At 51.2% G+C, this 14944-nt stretch overlaps 1 protein-coding gene across 1 annotated transcript; it reads right to left on the bottom strand.

Annotated features, from left to right (window-relative positions):
* Positions 1 to 3414: 3414 nt before the first annotated feature.
* On the bottom strand, positions 3415 to 5246 carry NPW (neuropeptide W). The gene is made up of 2 exons (XM_072349515.1): positions 4839 to 5246; positions 3415 to 3820 (listed from the first exon to the last, which is right to left on the bottom strand). The coding sequence occupies exons 1-2, from the start codon at positions 5220 to 5222 to the stop codon at positions 3785 to 3787; spliced, it is 420 nt and encodes a 139-aa protein (XP_072205616.1). The 5' UTR covers positions 5223 to 5246; the 3' UTR covers positions 3415 to 3784.
* Positions 5247 to 14944: the final 9698 nt, after the last annotated feature.

Below are 14944 nucleotides of genomic sequence, written 5' to 3'. Positions count from 1 at the left end.
CAGGTGGGAGGAGGGTGATGGAGGCTCCCAGTGCCAACCTCCGCAAGCAGCGCTCATCAGAACCAGTTTGCATCTCTGGAGTTGGAACTGGCAGCTGCTGCCAGGACGATGCTCTTCTGTGCAGTCTCTTCCTCCCCCTGTTCTGTACGGCATCAGCAACAATGTTCACTCATCCCCCGCAGGCAGTTGTGGATAATCCATTGTCACTGCTGTAATTATCCCTGGCCATTAGTAAGTGCAGTCCCAGCGAAGTATTCATGCTGCAGGAGGAACAGGGAGTGAGAGGAAGCCTCCTGAAATGCAGCGTCTCGTTTTCACAAGGTTTCTGTGTGTGGCACTATTGAGCTGTAAACAGGTGAGACTGATAGGGATGGAAGGAGGATTAATCATCAGGAGGATTAATAACATGCTTTGAGAGTTGTGAAAGTCCAGACAGCTCAGTGATGCTCCCAGGAGCTGGGAGATGCCTCTTTCACAAGCTGGCAGATGGGAATCTGCCCAAGTCCTTTGGGATTTGCAAGCAGAGAAGAGAGCTATCAGTGCTGTGTGCCAGAGAGGGACTGACTGCTCTTGGTGCTGTACAGAAATGTGGCTGGTGTCAGTCCAGCCCCATCCGTCCCTGTCCAAGGAGTACCTGGATATCTGCAGTATAAGGCAGAAAATATTCCAATGCAGGTCCTAGGAAGGCATCCTGCACTCTCCTGACTTGTTGTCTGCATCATTCCAGCACGCTATAATCAGGGAAAACTGGAAAACTGGGCACTAAAAGGGCCATGAATTTGGTTGGTGCCCTCAGGTGGTGCTGCAAGCCATAGCAGGAAGGGCATACAGCAGTGCCCAGGTTCAATGAGCCCACCGGGATGCCTGGTGCCTCTCCGAGCCATGCTGCAGATGCTTGCAATTACAACCCTGCTCGGTTTGGCACAGCACCAAGAACAATAGGCTCAGCTACTAAGCAATTAGCCCTGTTCATTTTATTAAATAGCCAAGCCGTGCTAATTGCTTGCTTTGCTTCAAGCTCAGTAAATCAGAGCTGGATGCGAATAGAAGGGAGAGCAGCACTAAACCCTGCAGTGGGTTCTGGGGCACCCATTCCTGGGTGTACCCATTGCTGTAGCTTCCACCCTATGGGCACCCACCCCTGGGTGCACCCATCCCCAGAGCACCCACCCCAGGCGAGGCTGGCAGCTGAGCAGCCCAGGTGACCACGTCCACGGAAATACCAACAGTGCAGAGGGGAACACCCAGGGCAGGAATGTGCCTGCAAGGTCTCTGCCAGACCTGGAAGAGAAATTCAGTGTTAATCCACATTTCACTCAACTATAGCTGCTTCCTCCTTGCATCGCAAGCCACAGGAGCTGGACTGGATCCAGACCAAATCAGCCATGTGGAAGAGCAACAGAAACAGCCTGAGATGAAGGTGTCCTGGGATCGGCCCTGCCCCTTGCAGCAGGGCTGCCCATCCAGACGCAGGACACTGAGTTAACTCCACAGGCTCAGCTGAAGGAGATCTCTGCCCGTGTCTCTGAGCTGCTCTATCCTTATCAGCACTCTGGACAACTTTGGAATAGGCTAAAGCACAGAAAGCACAGAGATAACGTTATCTCCCTGTTCTCTACATCTCTTATCCCTTATCTCTGGCCTTTCAATTTCCCAAAGCAGCATAAAGCGTGATGGTGTGGACAGGTCACAGGCCAGGCCCACAGCTGCTGCTGCAGACCAATGGGGTAGGGGCTGGTATGACCCAGCACAGCCTGGTACCACAGGAACATCCAGGGCCATCTCCAAGCCAACAGGGCTACCAGCCCTGCCCAGGGATCTCCATCCCCGCCATCACCGCAGCATAGCAGGGCTCAGCCCAGCAGAGTGAGGAGCAGATCCAAGAAGGGAGGAAATTCTTCAGGGAGTTTTCTTCCTCCAGAGCACATGGAGCCCTGCAGCCATTGTGTGCATGGAGCCCACGGCGGTTCCTCCTGGGCTGCCGGTTCCTGCCAAGCCTGGGCCCTGCTGTGCCCGCTGCCCTGCTAGATGCTGCTGGGCTCCTGGGAGAGGCTGGGAGCCAGGAAGGAAGTGGAGCTGCCCCAGACTTGGACTGGGTGGGGTGAGATGTCTTCCTGCCCACTGCAGCCCCCAGGGTTCCCCTGCTGCTGGGCTGGAACACAAAGCACCCACTGGCATGGAGAGGTGGGTGCCAGCATCACTGTGTCCACTGGAGACAGGCTGAGCATGCAGAGCCCTGCATGGCGTGCAAGGAGACCCAGAGCAGCCCCATCCCTGTGGCACTTAACAGGATGAGCCTCGCCAAAGCAGTACAGCCTCATGTTTCTGATAAGGACTCCGCAGAGAACAGACACTGCGCTCTCCATGGGGATTGTGATGTGGGGACATGGTGTCAGGATACAGACCTGTTCCTCCTGCCTCCTTCCTGCTCTCCCTCATTTCACAGCACCCCATGGCCACAAGATGGCATGGCAAAGCCATCAGGTGCCACCGCACTCCCTTGGCACCTCCTGCTCACAGCCTCCCCATAACCCCTGAAGCTACGTTTCATTTCAGTGTCTCCATGGGACAGCTCTAGGGTTCCACATCCCATCCACAGCCCATATGGCTGCGGGTAGGAAAGAGGCAGAGTTCTCCTGGGATTGGTCATAAAAGAAGGACTGCTTCAGTGCCTGTGGGAGAGGAGTAATTAAACACCTTGGGAAGGCTTCCTCCTGTTGGTTGGGATTGCTGACCCCCAGGGAAGGCCCAGATCTCTACAGAGCACAGAGGAAATCACTTTGTGACCCCAGGTGAGAAATAACCAGCCTATGCTTCACAGCTGCAGGAGGAACGATTTTATGAGGTGATTCGTAGAAGGCTGAAGGTTAACCAAGCATCTCCCTGGGACTGTCCCAGTATTGGAGCACTGCAGTGCATTTTTGCTGGACAGTGCAGCCACATCACCCACCCCAGCTCCTCTCTGCATCCCCTGTTGAACACTGGCTGCAGCAGCTCCAGTGCCTGATGGGCACTGCAACGGACACAGCCTGTTCAAGTGCCCTAATGGGCAGTCACACATCATTTGTGCCATCTGTGTACCGTACTGTACTGATGATGACCAGAAACTCTTAAACCTTGGGGAAATTGAGAGGGGACTCAGTAGGAGCCCAGCACAGGAGTCAGTCTCAACCCTGCCTCAATCTTTGCCATCTGAACTGACAACCAGCCTGGCAGCAACTCCCTCACGGGCACTGAAAGTCATTCACTATAATGCTGCAGGAAAATAAAACTGTGTCGAGAAGTTAAATCACGTCAGAAAAATCTGGGAGTGACCAGAATGCTGCAGTGCCTGCCCTGGCCGAGCCACACCAACCTATGCTAAAAGGATAAGAACATTGCACAATGGCACAAGTTTCCTTTGATTGAGTCTCATTTTAATGAGGGCAGGATCCTAGGAAGCAAACGGTATGTGTTTGTGTCATATTGCAAACAAGCTAGTACAGAAATCTAAAAAACAAATAAAATAAACAAAATAAATATCTTCCCTGTTCATTTCTCCCCAAGTTCATAGCACTAAGTTGACCTGAAAACAAGATGAATTTACCACTGCATTTGGACAGTGGGTGAGAAAATAATCTGATATACATATCATTATTATTCTTATTATTTTGAATGCAATTGTCTGTATGCTTTCAGAGGTCAGAGCAGCCAGAGAAGCACCGATGGAACTCAGCAGTCACTGAAAAGTCCCCACCGTGGGCAGCTGGCGCTGCTCAGCTCCTGGAGCATCCCTGCCCAGCCTTCAGCGCAGCAGAGCGGTGTCTTCAATCGGGTGAGGCTGCAAGGAGAAAAGGGACCCAGTGTTATGTGATGATTGTTATATACCACCCATGCTTCGTGCTCCCTGCTGTGGGCTCAGAGCTCACCTGATGTCATCACAGAGCCATTCTGCCCCAGTAACACACTATGTATGCAGACTGAGCTCTGCAGCTGCAAGCGCCCCTATTAACAGCCCAGTCCTGGGCTTGGCCCTGCCTCCAGAGGAGATTTTACTATGAAATCAGAGCACTTCACCCTACACACAGTTCTGGGCCACAGACGTGGTGCCCAGCACTGCTCTGCCCTGTTTCCAGATGGGTGTCAGCAAGCCAGCACAGGCATAGCACAGGGCTGAGCTGATATGCCCGGGCTTTCCCATAAAGACCAAAAAAAAAGAAGGGGAGGGGGATATGGCTACGAGTTTTGGGGCTGATCCAACATGTTGAAGCATCCTTGGATTTCAGCTGGATGTTGGATCCTTACTGACGTAAGAGGAAAGAGATTTAATGTTTGGAAACAGTCCCACGCAGTTAAGCAAAGCAGAGAGGGCAGGGAGAGGGTATCTGGGAGGGGCGATGCTGGGAGCTGCTCACCCCCACAGACACCCCTCTGTGGCACTGACAGCTCAGGGTGTAGGCATGTCACCCCCCTGTCAGGGGCACAGAAATCACCCGGCCCCTTTTTTCACCCTAAAATCCAAGCATAGCCTCTCTGAACAGATCTGACCATCCCAGCTCACCGTGCTGGGACCTCGTGGACCACGTTTTAAAATGCAGCACGGACCTGCAAACTCATACTATCACATCCACCCGGTGACGGGGACGGACCTCCCCCCCACCACCACCACAGGGAGCCGGGCTGTCCCGCAAGGTCCTTTCACTCTAGAGCGGCCGGTGCCGGGATGCTGAAGGCAGCGAGATTCCGGCTGGCAGCTCTTCGCACCCAGCTATGCTAAAGCTCCTGAACACCGACCCCGCCGCCCTCAGCCCCACGCCGGCATCCCGGTGGCCGCTCTCCCCGCCGGTTCCCGGCTTTACCTGAGCTCCACGGGCGGAGGGCGGCGGCCGGGCGGGGGCAGGGCGAGCCCCCCCCCAGCCCCAGCCCCGGCGGAGCAGGCGCTGCAGGAGGTGGCCGGGGCCGGGCGGCGGCGGCGGAGGGTCCCCCGCGGGGCTCCCCGGGGGCTGCGGGGCTGCAGCGGGCGCGGTGCCGCCGGGGCGGTGCGGAGGCTCTGCCGGCAGCTCCCGGCGCCAGAGGTACGGGGAGCGGCGAACGCCCATCAGCAGCCCCGAGGCTCGTCCCACCGTGTGGTACCGGGGGCTGGCGACGTGCTTGTACCAAGCTCCCGCCGGTGCCGCCGGCAGCATCAGCCCCAACAGCACCAGAGTCCCCCAGGCGCCCCCCGACAGCTGCCCCCTCGCCATGGCTGCGGGCAGGAGGCGTCTCTGCGGCCCCGGGTGCCCCAGAGAAGGCAGCCCCACGCCCGCGCCCCGCCGGTTTATACTGGAGCCGGGAGGGGCACCCCGCGGCTCCGCCCCGGCAGACCCCCACCGCCCCCCGGTAGCCCCGGCCCCGCGGACCTCCTCCCCGCCGCCTGCCCCTCCTCGCCCCCTCCTGTGGCCCGGAGCGTCCGTTGTGAACATTCCCTGCAGCACCGAGCATCAGTCGTGCCGCCCGTGCAGCTCCAAGCACCCCTTCCCTCCTTGAGCATCCTCCTCACATCCCCAAGCATCTCCCCTACAGCTTCCAGCATCTCTCCTATCTGTGAGTATCTCCCTGTAGCCCCAGACATACAACTCATGGTTCAAGCAACGTCCCTATTGTCCTCTTCACAGCTCTAAGGGTTTTCCATGCAAACCTTAGCTTCCCCTCTTCAGCCGTGAGCATCCCAAGCATCTGTCCATAGCCCTGTGCACATCTCTTCAGCTCTGGATCTTACCTGCACCCCCAGAACCAGCCTGACAGCAGCAGGATTTATTGCTGGAGGAAGAGAAATATCTTAAACTGGCTGCAAGTGAGGAACCACAGAGGGGATCTGCACCCACCACCAGCCTCACTGAGGGTCAGCTGCAAGGCACAGGGACGGCCTGGAGGAGACATTGCAACACCCAATTCCCACAGGACACCTTCCAACTTGTGTTCCTCTCCCCAGAGCTTATTGTACTTCTGTTGCATTCACAGCTGTTTGCAGAGAGGTTTGTGAGTGCTGCTGCCCTTCCTCATCCGCTACTCAGTTCTTCTTAAATAGGTTATCATCACCAGTTTCACAACTTCCCTCAAGTGACTTTTCCCCTCTAGATTCCCGAATAAAACCAAGTAGGTCAAATTTGTGCTCATCAGAGCAATTCGAGTTCCTTCTGTTTATTACTCAGTCTGTTGGCTTATGCTGATTTATGTCTAAACCATCTCTTGGAACAGCAACTTGATTCATTTTGCTCTCAGCATCTTGCATGCTCCCATGTGCCTATTTCATTCTCTGCTGTTCTTTTAACCCATTCCCATGCAGGCAGGCTCCCCTTACCCAGCTCCCAGCACATGGTGGGCAGACGTTCCTCAGGAGCAAAGCATTCTTGTGCCCCACGTGCTCAGCACACACAGGTTCTGTGCCCCTCCAGAAGGGAGTGCAGTTCCCGATTGCTAAGAGGAGGGTTCAGGCCTCCACCCATGCTAAGTACAAGAAGTCACGTGTGTGCAGAGCAGGAATTATTATTGATCTAGAATCAGAGAGTCAAACTTATCCATGGCGCAACTTCTTGTAAGCACACGGATTTACAATAAGGACCGAGCCTGGCTCCATCCTCCCCGAGCAGATCACTGATGGACAAGCTATTTTTGTCACACTTTGAGTGCTCTGGAGATGATGAAAGGCCCCATCGCTCCCATGTTTCAAGAGAGACATTAATGAATGGCAGTGGTACAGCACACAGACAATCACACTGCAGCCTCGGATGCCATACCTCGGTTCACAATGGGACACGCTTTGTCGGGTTTATTTCCCCCAATAAAAAGTCATTCTACTTCCTCTCACCCTGAGATCAGGAGCTCCAAGCAACTGATGTCAGGTCTGGAATAGGCAGAGTCTTGCCTCCTGCTCTGCACCAGCTCCTGATCAAGCAGGCAGCTCAGCAGCTTGTGCTGTGCTACATCAGTGTGCAGACGTGGGCTCAAACTTCCTACCAAGAGAGAAAATTTTGCATTCCCAGACATCTGCCTGAAGTGTCTCCTCCATGTAATTTTGGCATAACTTGAATAACGTGTCATGCTGACAAGCTCTCCGGGAACTGAGCTGAACTCTTTCCTCACCATGCCTGCAGGTTTCCTGCTGCGCTGCTCCAAGGTGGTCCCCACTATTATGATTTCAGCCTTTCGGGTCACTCCTGTAACACCCCAGCAGAGTCCAACTGATCTCAAGCCTGCTTGAAACACCCCCCTTCTATATTCTCAATCAACACAGTGAACCCCAACATCACATTTACCAACAACATGGGGGCTGGGGCAAGACTGCTCCATTCCCCCAGAGCTCAGGCAAACCCCTGGTGAAGTTATCCCACATAGGTAGAAGTGAAGAGGGTTGGGATTTAACCACCAAAAGATCCTTTTGTGAGGGGAAGGCTCCGCTTCCTCCTGGTCATGGTTCAGTGCTTGGTTCCACATCTCTGCAGGGCTCAGGCACCGGAGCATGAACCAGAGCTTCAGTCTGCCAAAGTGGGGGGCAAGAGGGGTGAGCAGCCTGAGCGTCATGCCTTAACTCCTGCAATAAACCCAGCCAGCTCTTGTCGGAGCCCTGCCGCCACCCGATGTAACACACGTTGTGCTCTCGCCTCCCACCACAAACATTACTGCACCCATTCAGGATTTGTGGCTTTTGAGAATGATCTAAATGAATTTGATGTCCCAGAAAGAGGCACTTGAAAAAGAAACCGGCGTGGTTTAATGGTAGCATTTTCCACATTTTTATTATAATGACTCTGGTGTTTATTGGAAGGTTAGCAACTCATCTGAGCATGAAAACAAGGCAATTTAAAAGGCCAGCCTTATGATGGGGTCTCTGGCACACTCAGTCATTACTTCTCCTCCTGTATATGACACTTTTTGGCCATTTGAGCACTCCAGCATCTCACTGTGGGTGTTCGATGGGAGGATGGAGGCATCATTTTGGATGTACACAAGAAGAGAACCTGTTCTCCTCTGGCTGCAGGGCACTCTGCAGAGCTACACTCTTAACTCATCTTGGTTGGGAAACTGAGGCCGAGAATTTAGGATATGCAGCCTGGAGAAAAGAAGGCCAAGAGGTGACCTCATTGCTCTCTGTAACCTTCTGAGGGGGGGAATGGAGAGGGAGGTGCTGGACACCACTCCTGGTAACTGAAGGGAGCGGAAGGATGGCACAGAGCTGAACCAGACTGGGTTACTGGCAATAATTTCTTTAACCTGAGCATCATCAAACAGTGGGACAGGCTTCCTGGAAAGCTGGGTGATGCCTCACGCCTGCCAGCATTTGGACAATGTCCTCTGTAATATGCTTTAATTTTTGATTGAGTTTTGAAGTAGCCAGATGGGTTCAATAATCTTTGAAGGTCCTTTTCAACTGGACTTACTCTGTTCTGTTCTGTTCTGTTCTGTTCTGTTCTGTTCTGTTCCATCCCACCCCACTCCACCCCATCTCCTCCACCCTATCCCGTCCCATCCAATCTCATCTCATCTCATCCCATCCCATCCCATCCCATCCCATCCCATCCCATTCACTAATCTTACTTGATTAGATTCCATTTTGCTCTGTTCTGTTCCATTCTATTCTGTTCTGTTCTATTCCATTCCATTCTATCCTGTCCTGTGCTGTGCTGTCCTATCCTATTACACTCCACTCCTTTCCATTCCATTCCATTCCATTCCAACCTGTCCTATCCTATCCTATCCTATCCTATCCTATCCTATCCTATCCTATCCTATCCTATCCTGTCCCGTTCTGTTCCATTACGTTTCATTCCATTCCATTCCGTTCCATTCTGTTTCATTCCATTCCATCCTACCCTATTTCCTTCTATTCCATTCTGTTCTTCTATTCCACAGACGGTGACACTCCCTGAGGCTGCACAAAGTGCAGCACTGCTGCAGACAGCTGTACTTCAGGCGGGGTGTGAAGCTCAGCACCCAAACAACCAGAGGCACAGATCCCAGCAGAGGAGGTGAGCATGGTCAGTTCCTTGCTGCCCAGGACCACACTCCATCTCCCTGCACCGAATCATTGCTGCTCGCCCCTCACCAACTTCTGCATTATTTCAACCCTGTGTGACTGCAGTTTAACAGCAAGAAGAAACAATTCCCACCGCTGTGGCTCAGCAAACCCTGGTGGTTCCCAACGCAGAGCTCACCGTAGGATCAGTCCATGCATTCTGCTCAGCAGAATGAGCCACGCAGTGAGTGGGACCCACAGGTACCCTGGTATAACAGTTGCCACTCCTCGCATCTCCTCTGCATCCCAATGTAATAAATTCAGGTTCAGAAGTGATTCCTCTCGCCAGTGATTCAGATCGTGCTGATTAAACGCTGTTTCTTTGTTCCCCTGAAGCAGAGCAACCGCAGCTGATCCAAACAAACTGCAGCATCGCACTGTGAGCAGAGCGGCACCTCGGCTCGGTGCTGAGACCTCCCGTGTGCTTTGGAGGCTCTGGGGAGAAAGCAAAAGCAGTAAATGGTGTTTCCTAATGTTTCAGCTCTTCCTATCGTAGTGCCCTGCATTCATTTTATTCCTAAGAAACAACATATTCATCCCTATTTTTAGGCTCGTGCACTATTTTGAGAGATTTTTCCAGGGTCCAGTCACATGGAAGTTAAACAGCGAGCAGCAAAAGTCTCCAAAGGATAATAAACTATCTCAAATTACTTTGCTCATGGAACAAAGCGTGCTGCAAATGTCACACACGCTATTACAAGAGCAGCAGAAACCTTTACATGAAACAATGGATCCATTAGCACTGAGCTCGAAAGAAAAAGAGCCCAGACTTGCAGCCCTTTCACATAGTTTCATAGAACTTGGGGCTCTGAGCCAAGGGAACTGTGTTTGTTCCCTCCAACAGTGCAGCTGAGCTCACACCACTGCACCCAGCCCCTTCGATCACTGCAGATTTCAAAGCCCCGCATAGAGAGTAATTAAGCCCCATTGCACCCAGTTGAGTCAGTGGCACCCAGTTGAGTCAGTGGCTTTATTTCTGCTTCAAACCGAGGGATGGAGAGGGACTGACTGAATCAGTGGTGGGAGACAAACCCTGGGCAGAGGCACGTTGGGCTCATGGGTTCTGCCTGGCCCGGCTCTGCAGAACAGCTCAGCTCCAACATGACTCACTGACATGGCACCACTAAGAGCAGTACGGACATGGCACAGCAACACCAACAGTCATGATGGAGAATCAAGAGGCTGCGCCATGCCATTGCCTTCGAAAGCAGTAAGGAAGCAGCAAAGACAAAAACCTGAAAAGTAGGCAGAAGAGCAGAGGGAAAAAAAAAGAGAAAGGTTTTATCAAATGGTTGTGTCTAAGGGAAGCAGATTTCTCAGCCCCCTCCATTCCATGATTCAGTCTTTCTCCTGGAAGTAATTTTCAATAACGAAAGCGAGCTAATACTCAGATGTGTATGCACAGAGTATATTTGGCTCCAGTCGGAGGCATGTTTACTGTAAGGGGGAAGAGTTGTGAGATGAATCCGTTCTTTGACAGCTCCGAGATCTCTTAACCAAATCCCACACAACCCCAAAAGCGTTCTCCTATTTTTCTTCTGAAGTCTAATTAGCTGAGGCTACATTGCACAGGCAGCTATGTGCACAGAAGGTGACTGGAGCAGAGAGCTGCAAAGTATGGAGCTGAGAACCAAATTTGCCTGTAAGCTCCACCTGGAGCATGTTTAGTTTGGCATGAGTGGTGCTGGGTTAGGAGCTGTATTGGTGAAACCCTTTGAGATAGAAGAAAGGAGGCACATAACAGCCTCGTGGATTATCAGTGTGAGCAAAATTAAATGAGTGACAAACATGTTGCAGTAACAGGAAGCAATGTCCTGCTGTCCATAGCGGCTACAGTGGCACAAGCAACCATGGGGCTGGTACGGCCAAGCTGCTTCGCTTTGTCTGCTGATGTTTGCTACCTTAATGCTGGTTGGAAGCTGAGCTCTCCCTGGGCCTTCATTCTGTTCTGGGAATTTGCACGTTGGCTCTTCACCTTGAAAGCTTAATGCTGCTTCTTCCCCCCGCTGTTCTCTGAATTCCCGTCGAGGCACTGTGCCTCCGTTAGCTGCACTTATTGTGCTCTCATCCTCCAGAGAGCAGTTGCTAAAGAAAACCCTACCGCCAGGCTTCAACTGCCTTAAAATACACCTCTGCTTCCCAGCATGTACCTCTGTTTGTGCCGTAGGGACGGTTCTCTCCCAGCTCCTCACCCCCTTTAAGGAATCACTGCTTTTTAGAAGAGAGAAGCTCGTATTACCAAACTGTGTTTGTTCTCAAATATAGAATTTGGAGGAAAATTCCCTCGTGAAATCGAAAACTGTTCAAAGCACGTTGTGCCTCCTGGCAAATCAGAGGGCAGAAGCGTGTGTGCGCCTCTCTGCTACCCAACTCCTATAAACAAAAACAAGCTCTTGTTTAAAGTCATTGCAGGCTGGGGTATCAAACGTGGGAAACTAACAGAGCTGATAGTTGGTCCCACGGATACAACTGCTGGCATGTTTGATCCCAAACGGGGAGTAAAAGAAAGAGCAAACCTGCTGACATTGTGCAGCTTGAAATGCTACGCAACAGGTTGCAGTGTGCCACAGCCAGCCAGCGAGAGGGAGGCAACAGGGAGAGCTCAGCAAAAGGGTTGGGAATGCAGGCAAAATGAGGAAGTTTTTGCTTTTAAGAGAAGCTTTGTCAAGTGAAAGCGTACCTCAGTGTTGTGCTCTAAGTGCCTTCACTGCAAATGAACCGCATCTGCCTCAAGCTGCGAGGCTGAAATTAATCTTAGGCGTAACCTTTAGGTCTGCGCTTTGACAGTATTTTAGTGCTAAGTCATAAATATTTGATCTGTTGCTCTTCTGAATGAAATGGATTTGTTGTGCTCATCTGCAGGTTATCAATTATTCCACAGTATATTTACTGCTGATTCAATGACTTGAAGAGTACCTTTTTCTTCTGATATTATCGTGTGATATTTAGGGAATAAGCACAGAAATTAACTGCCACTGGCATCAGTGTGAACCCTTTAAGTTGGGGGGGAAACGCCACCATCTTGACAACACATAGAGCCAAGTACCAACCAAGATGTTTGCAACAGACACCGAAGCTTAGTTAATTGAATATGATTGCATCTCTTTACGGCTTTGGGTCACACTTAGTGCTCAGATCCAGACTCCATCTGCAGTCCAGGGAGAAATAAACCACCATCCTTAACCCATCAGCAAAGAATGATTCAATCCACTGAAAGACTATTATAAAAACCTCTTTGCACCGCGAAATAAATTACTGCACACCCATGAGTCACACAGGCTGCCTGTGTGGTTCTTCACAGTGACGATGAGCCGACAAACGGCTTTGGAAATAAAAGTTTGGGCATTGGCTTTTTAGCATTTCTTCATTCTTCTTGATGGAGTTCCAGATGTCAGGAAAGCAAGAGCATCTTCTGTAATGACACGGAGATGGTGCAGAGGTTTTCCTTCCATTTTACACTCGTGCACAGGGCCAGCACACAGCGGCACAAGCGGGGCTGCTGTCAAAGGGTTTCTGCTCTTCCACAGAGCCATGCAGCGAGGAACAGAAGCAGGAGTTAAGCAGATCTGAGCTCTGCTGAAGGCTGCAGAAACCAGAAGTGTGGGGACTGTGTTTGTTAGGATCGTGTTTGTAGAAGGCAGGGCTGGAGCTGGCCCCCAGCTTGCACCTTATAGCTCTCTATTGGAAAGAAACTTCCTATTGGTGGACGGTTGGACTGGATGACGTTGTATGTCTTTCCCAACCTATCCTATGATGCTTTGATTCCACGACTCCTGCATTCACTTTAAAGCCATGGACCCACTGAGACTGCAAACTCCAATCAGTACGAAAAGTCACTCTGAGCTTGTATTGCTGATGGGAGTTGAGCTTGTTGGCAAAGGGACACAAAACCATCAGCGGTCCATCCCTACCACAGGACCCAGAGCTGGAACCTGCCAAGTAGAAACTCCAGTTGTGCCCTGTGGCTTTGTCACACTGTTCGATGTGATGAGTAATATCACTTTTAAGCCTAATTATGCAGGTGTATTTATTATCCTAGGCTTGGCCATGGCGCTGGGGTACTTGCGTAATTTCACAGACGAGTGACACTTAAGACAGCACATTACTGTCGGCAGCCTCCATCTCATTTCATGCTAATTGCTCTCCAAAATGGTGTGATGCAGTTTGGGCACAAAAACATTTCCAACAGTATCATTAATTTGGAGGGGGGTGGGGGTGGGGGGGGCTGGGGGGGGGTACATTTCATGAAGTAATTGCAGCCAACATCCTCAGCCATTCCTAATTATTTCATACAGCCCCATCCAAACCCACTTCAGTGTCGATTATCTGCTCTCTACTTTGAAGTATGATAAATGGGTCTCTTTAGGAGGAAGTAAATATTACCTGTTGTACACAACGACCCAAAATGTGGAATTACTTAGTCGATCTGCTTTCCAAAATACTCATCTCATATATTACTTGGTTTATTCTATAGCACAGACGTTGCTCAGTGCTGCTGGTGTTGGACAAGATAACACTGTGACACACTGTGATGGACTCAATATGCTTTTTTAAATGACCATTTATGCATCAGAGAAATGAAGACCCCCCTTTTAAGACAACTGACAAGGAATTCAGTGAGAAGAAAGCAGGTCTGAATGATGGAAGTGCTGCTTATCCAGGTTTCCAGACAGCAATGATGAACAAGAGTAGATCCTAAGAACTTGCTGCACATAGAATATGTGACTTAATTTGCTTTGTCACCGTTTCCCTTCCTAGAAAAGTGACTTCATTTTGAGGTGTTCTATCACAGAGTTAACATATTTGTGCCAACAAGTAACCTGGGTGTCTGTCCACCACGTAGCTCCTTCAGTGAGGCACTGAGTGTCCTGGGGTCACTCCTCAGGCCCCTCTAACACCACTCACAGGAGGAGCCCATGGAAAATGGGACCACTGTGTCATTTCCAGGACAGATGGCAGCCTTGACTCAGGGGATGGGACTCCAGGAATGTCTGCTAATTGTGGTGCCGTGATGCTCATCTGGTGACACACATGATGATGTGGTAGAACAAGTGCCCAGTGCCAAGACCTCGGCATTTCTTTGGACTTTTTGACAGATCCAGCAGCATTCCTGTCTTTGAAGGGGATCAGCACTTGATTTTCCATAGGTGGACAAAGAAATGGGCTCCGCACTGAATATTTTGTTGAGAATCCAGGAGAAAGAAAGACGGAACATCCCAGAAGCCTGAAATAAAACCCAGCTGGTGCCCATCTCTGTGCCGTATCGAACTGCACTTCTGCTTTCCCACTTCACCTCCAGAGGAACATGGCTTCTGAGCCGCGTTCCTTTTGCTCTCGGTGCTCCTGGAGCACCCTCTTCTGTCTGAGGGGCTGCAGCTCTGCTCTGTGAGCACCAACACCACGCCACGACCTTTCAGACGTGAGCTCAGTTCCAACAACCTGACGTGTCAATGATCAACTGGAGCTCCATTACCTCCTTCCTGAAGCACCGGGCAGCCGTCATGCGCTCAGATATTAAACGCATGAATCACAGCCTGCAATACATACCCAAACAACATGGTTTTTTGGCTCTAAACGCTGTAACTAAGGCATGTGTTAACACCAATACTCGTGCTGCTGTTCTAATGCGTTGCAATATGCTGTTTTCTGGAATCTTTCATGGATGTTTTTGGGTTTGTTTTCCTTATCAGTCGCACGCAGCTTATCAGAGAGCTCCGCGATGCCCTTCTGCAGGGGTTCAAGAGCCACGTAGGTGGGTTGAGGTCGGGTTAGGGGGATCTCGGAGGCCTTTTCTGACATGAATGAGCATCCACCATGGGGCTGTTTGCAACACCGGGGTATAACAGAGCCCAAAGCACACCAGGATCACAGCACAACCCCAGCTGGAAGGACAAGGATCGCGGAGCCCAACTT

The sequence above is a fragment of the Excalfactoria chinensis genome, chromosome 14 (genome assembly GCF_039878825.1).
Source record: "Excalfactoria chinensis isolate bCotChi1 chromosome 14, bCotChi1.hap2, whole genome shotgun sequence".
NCBI classification, from domain to species: Eukaryota; Metazoa; Chordata; class Aves; order Galliformes; family Phasianidae; genus Excalfactoria; species Excalfactoria chinensis.
Note: the sequence above shows the minus strand (reverse complement) of the source record. Positions and strands in the feature narration are given on the sequence as shown.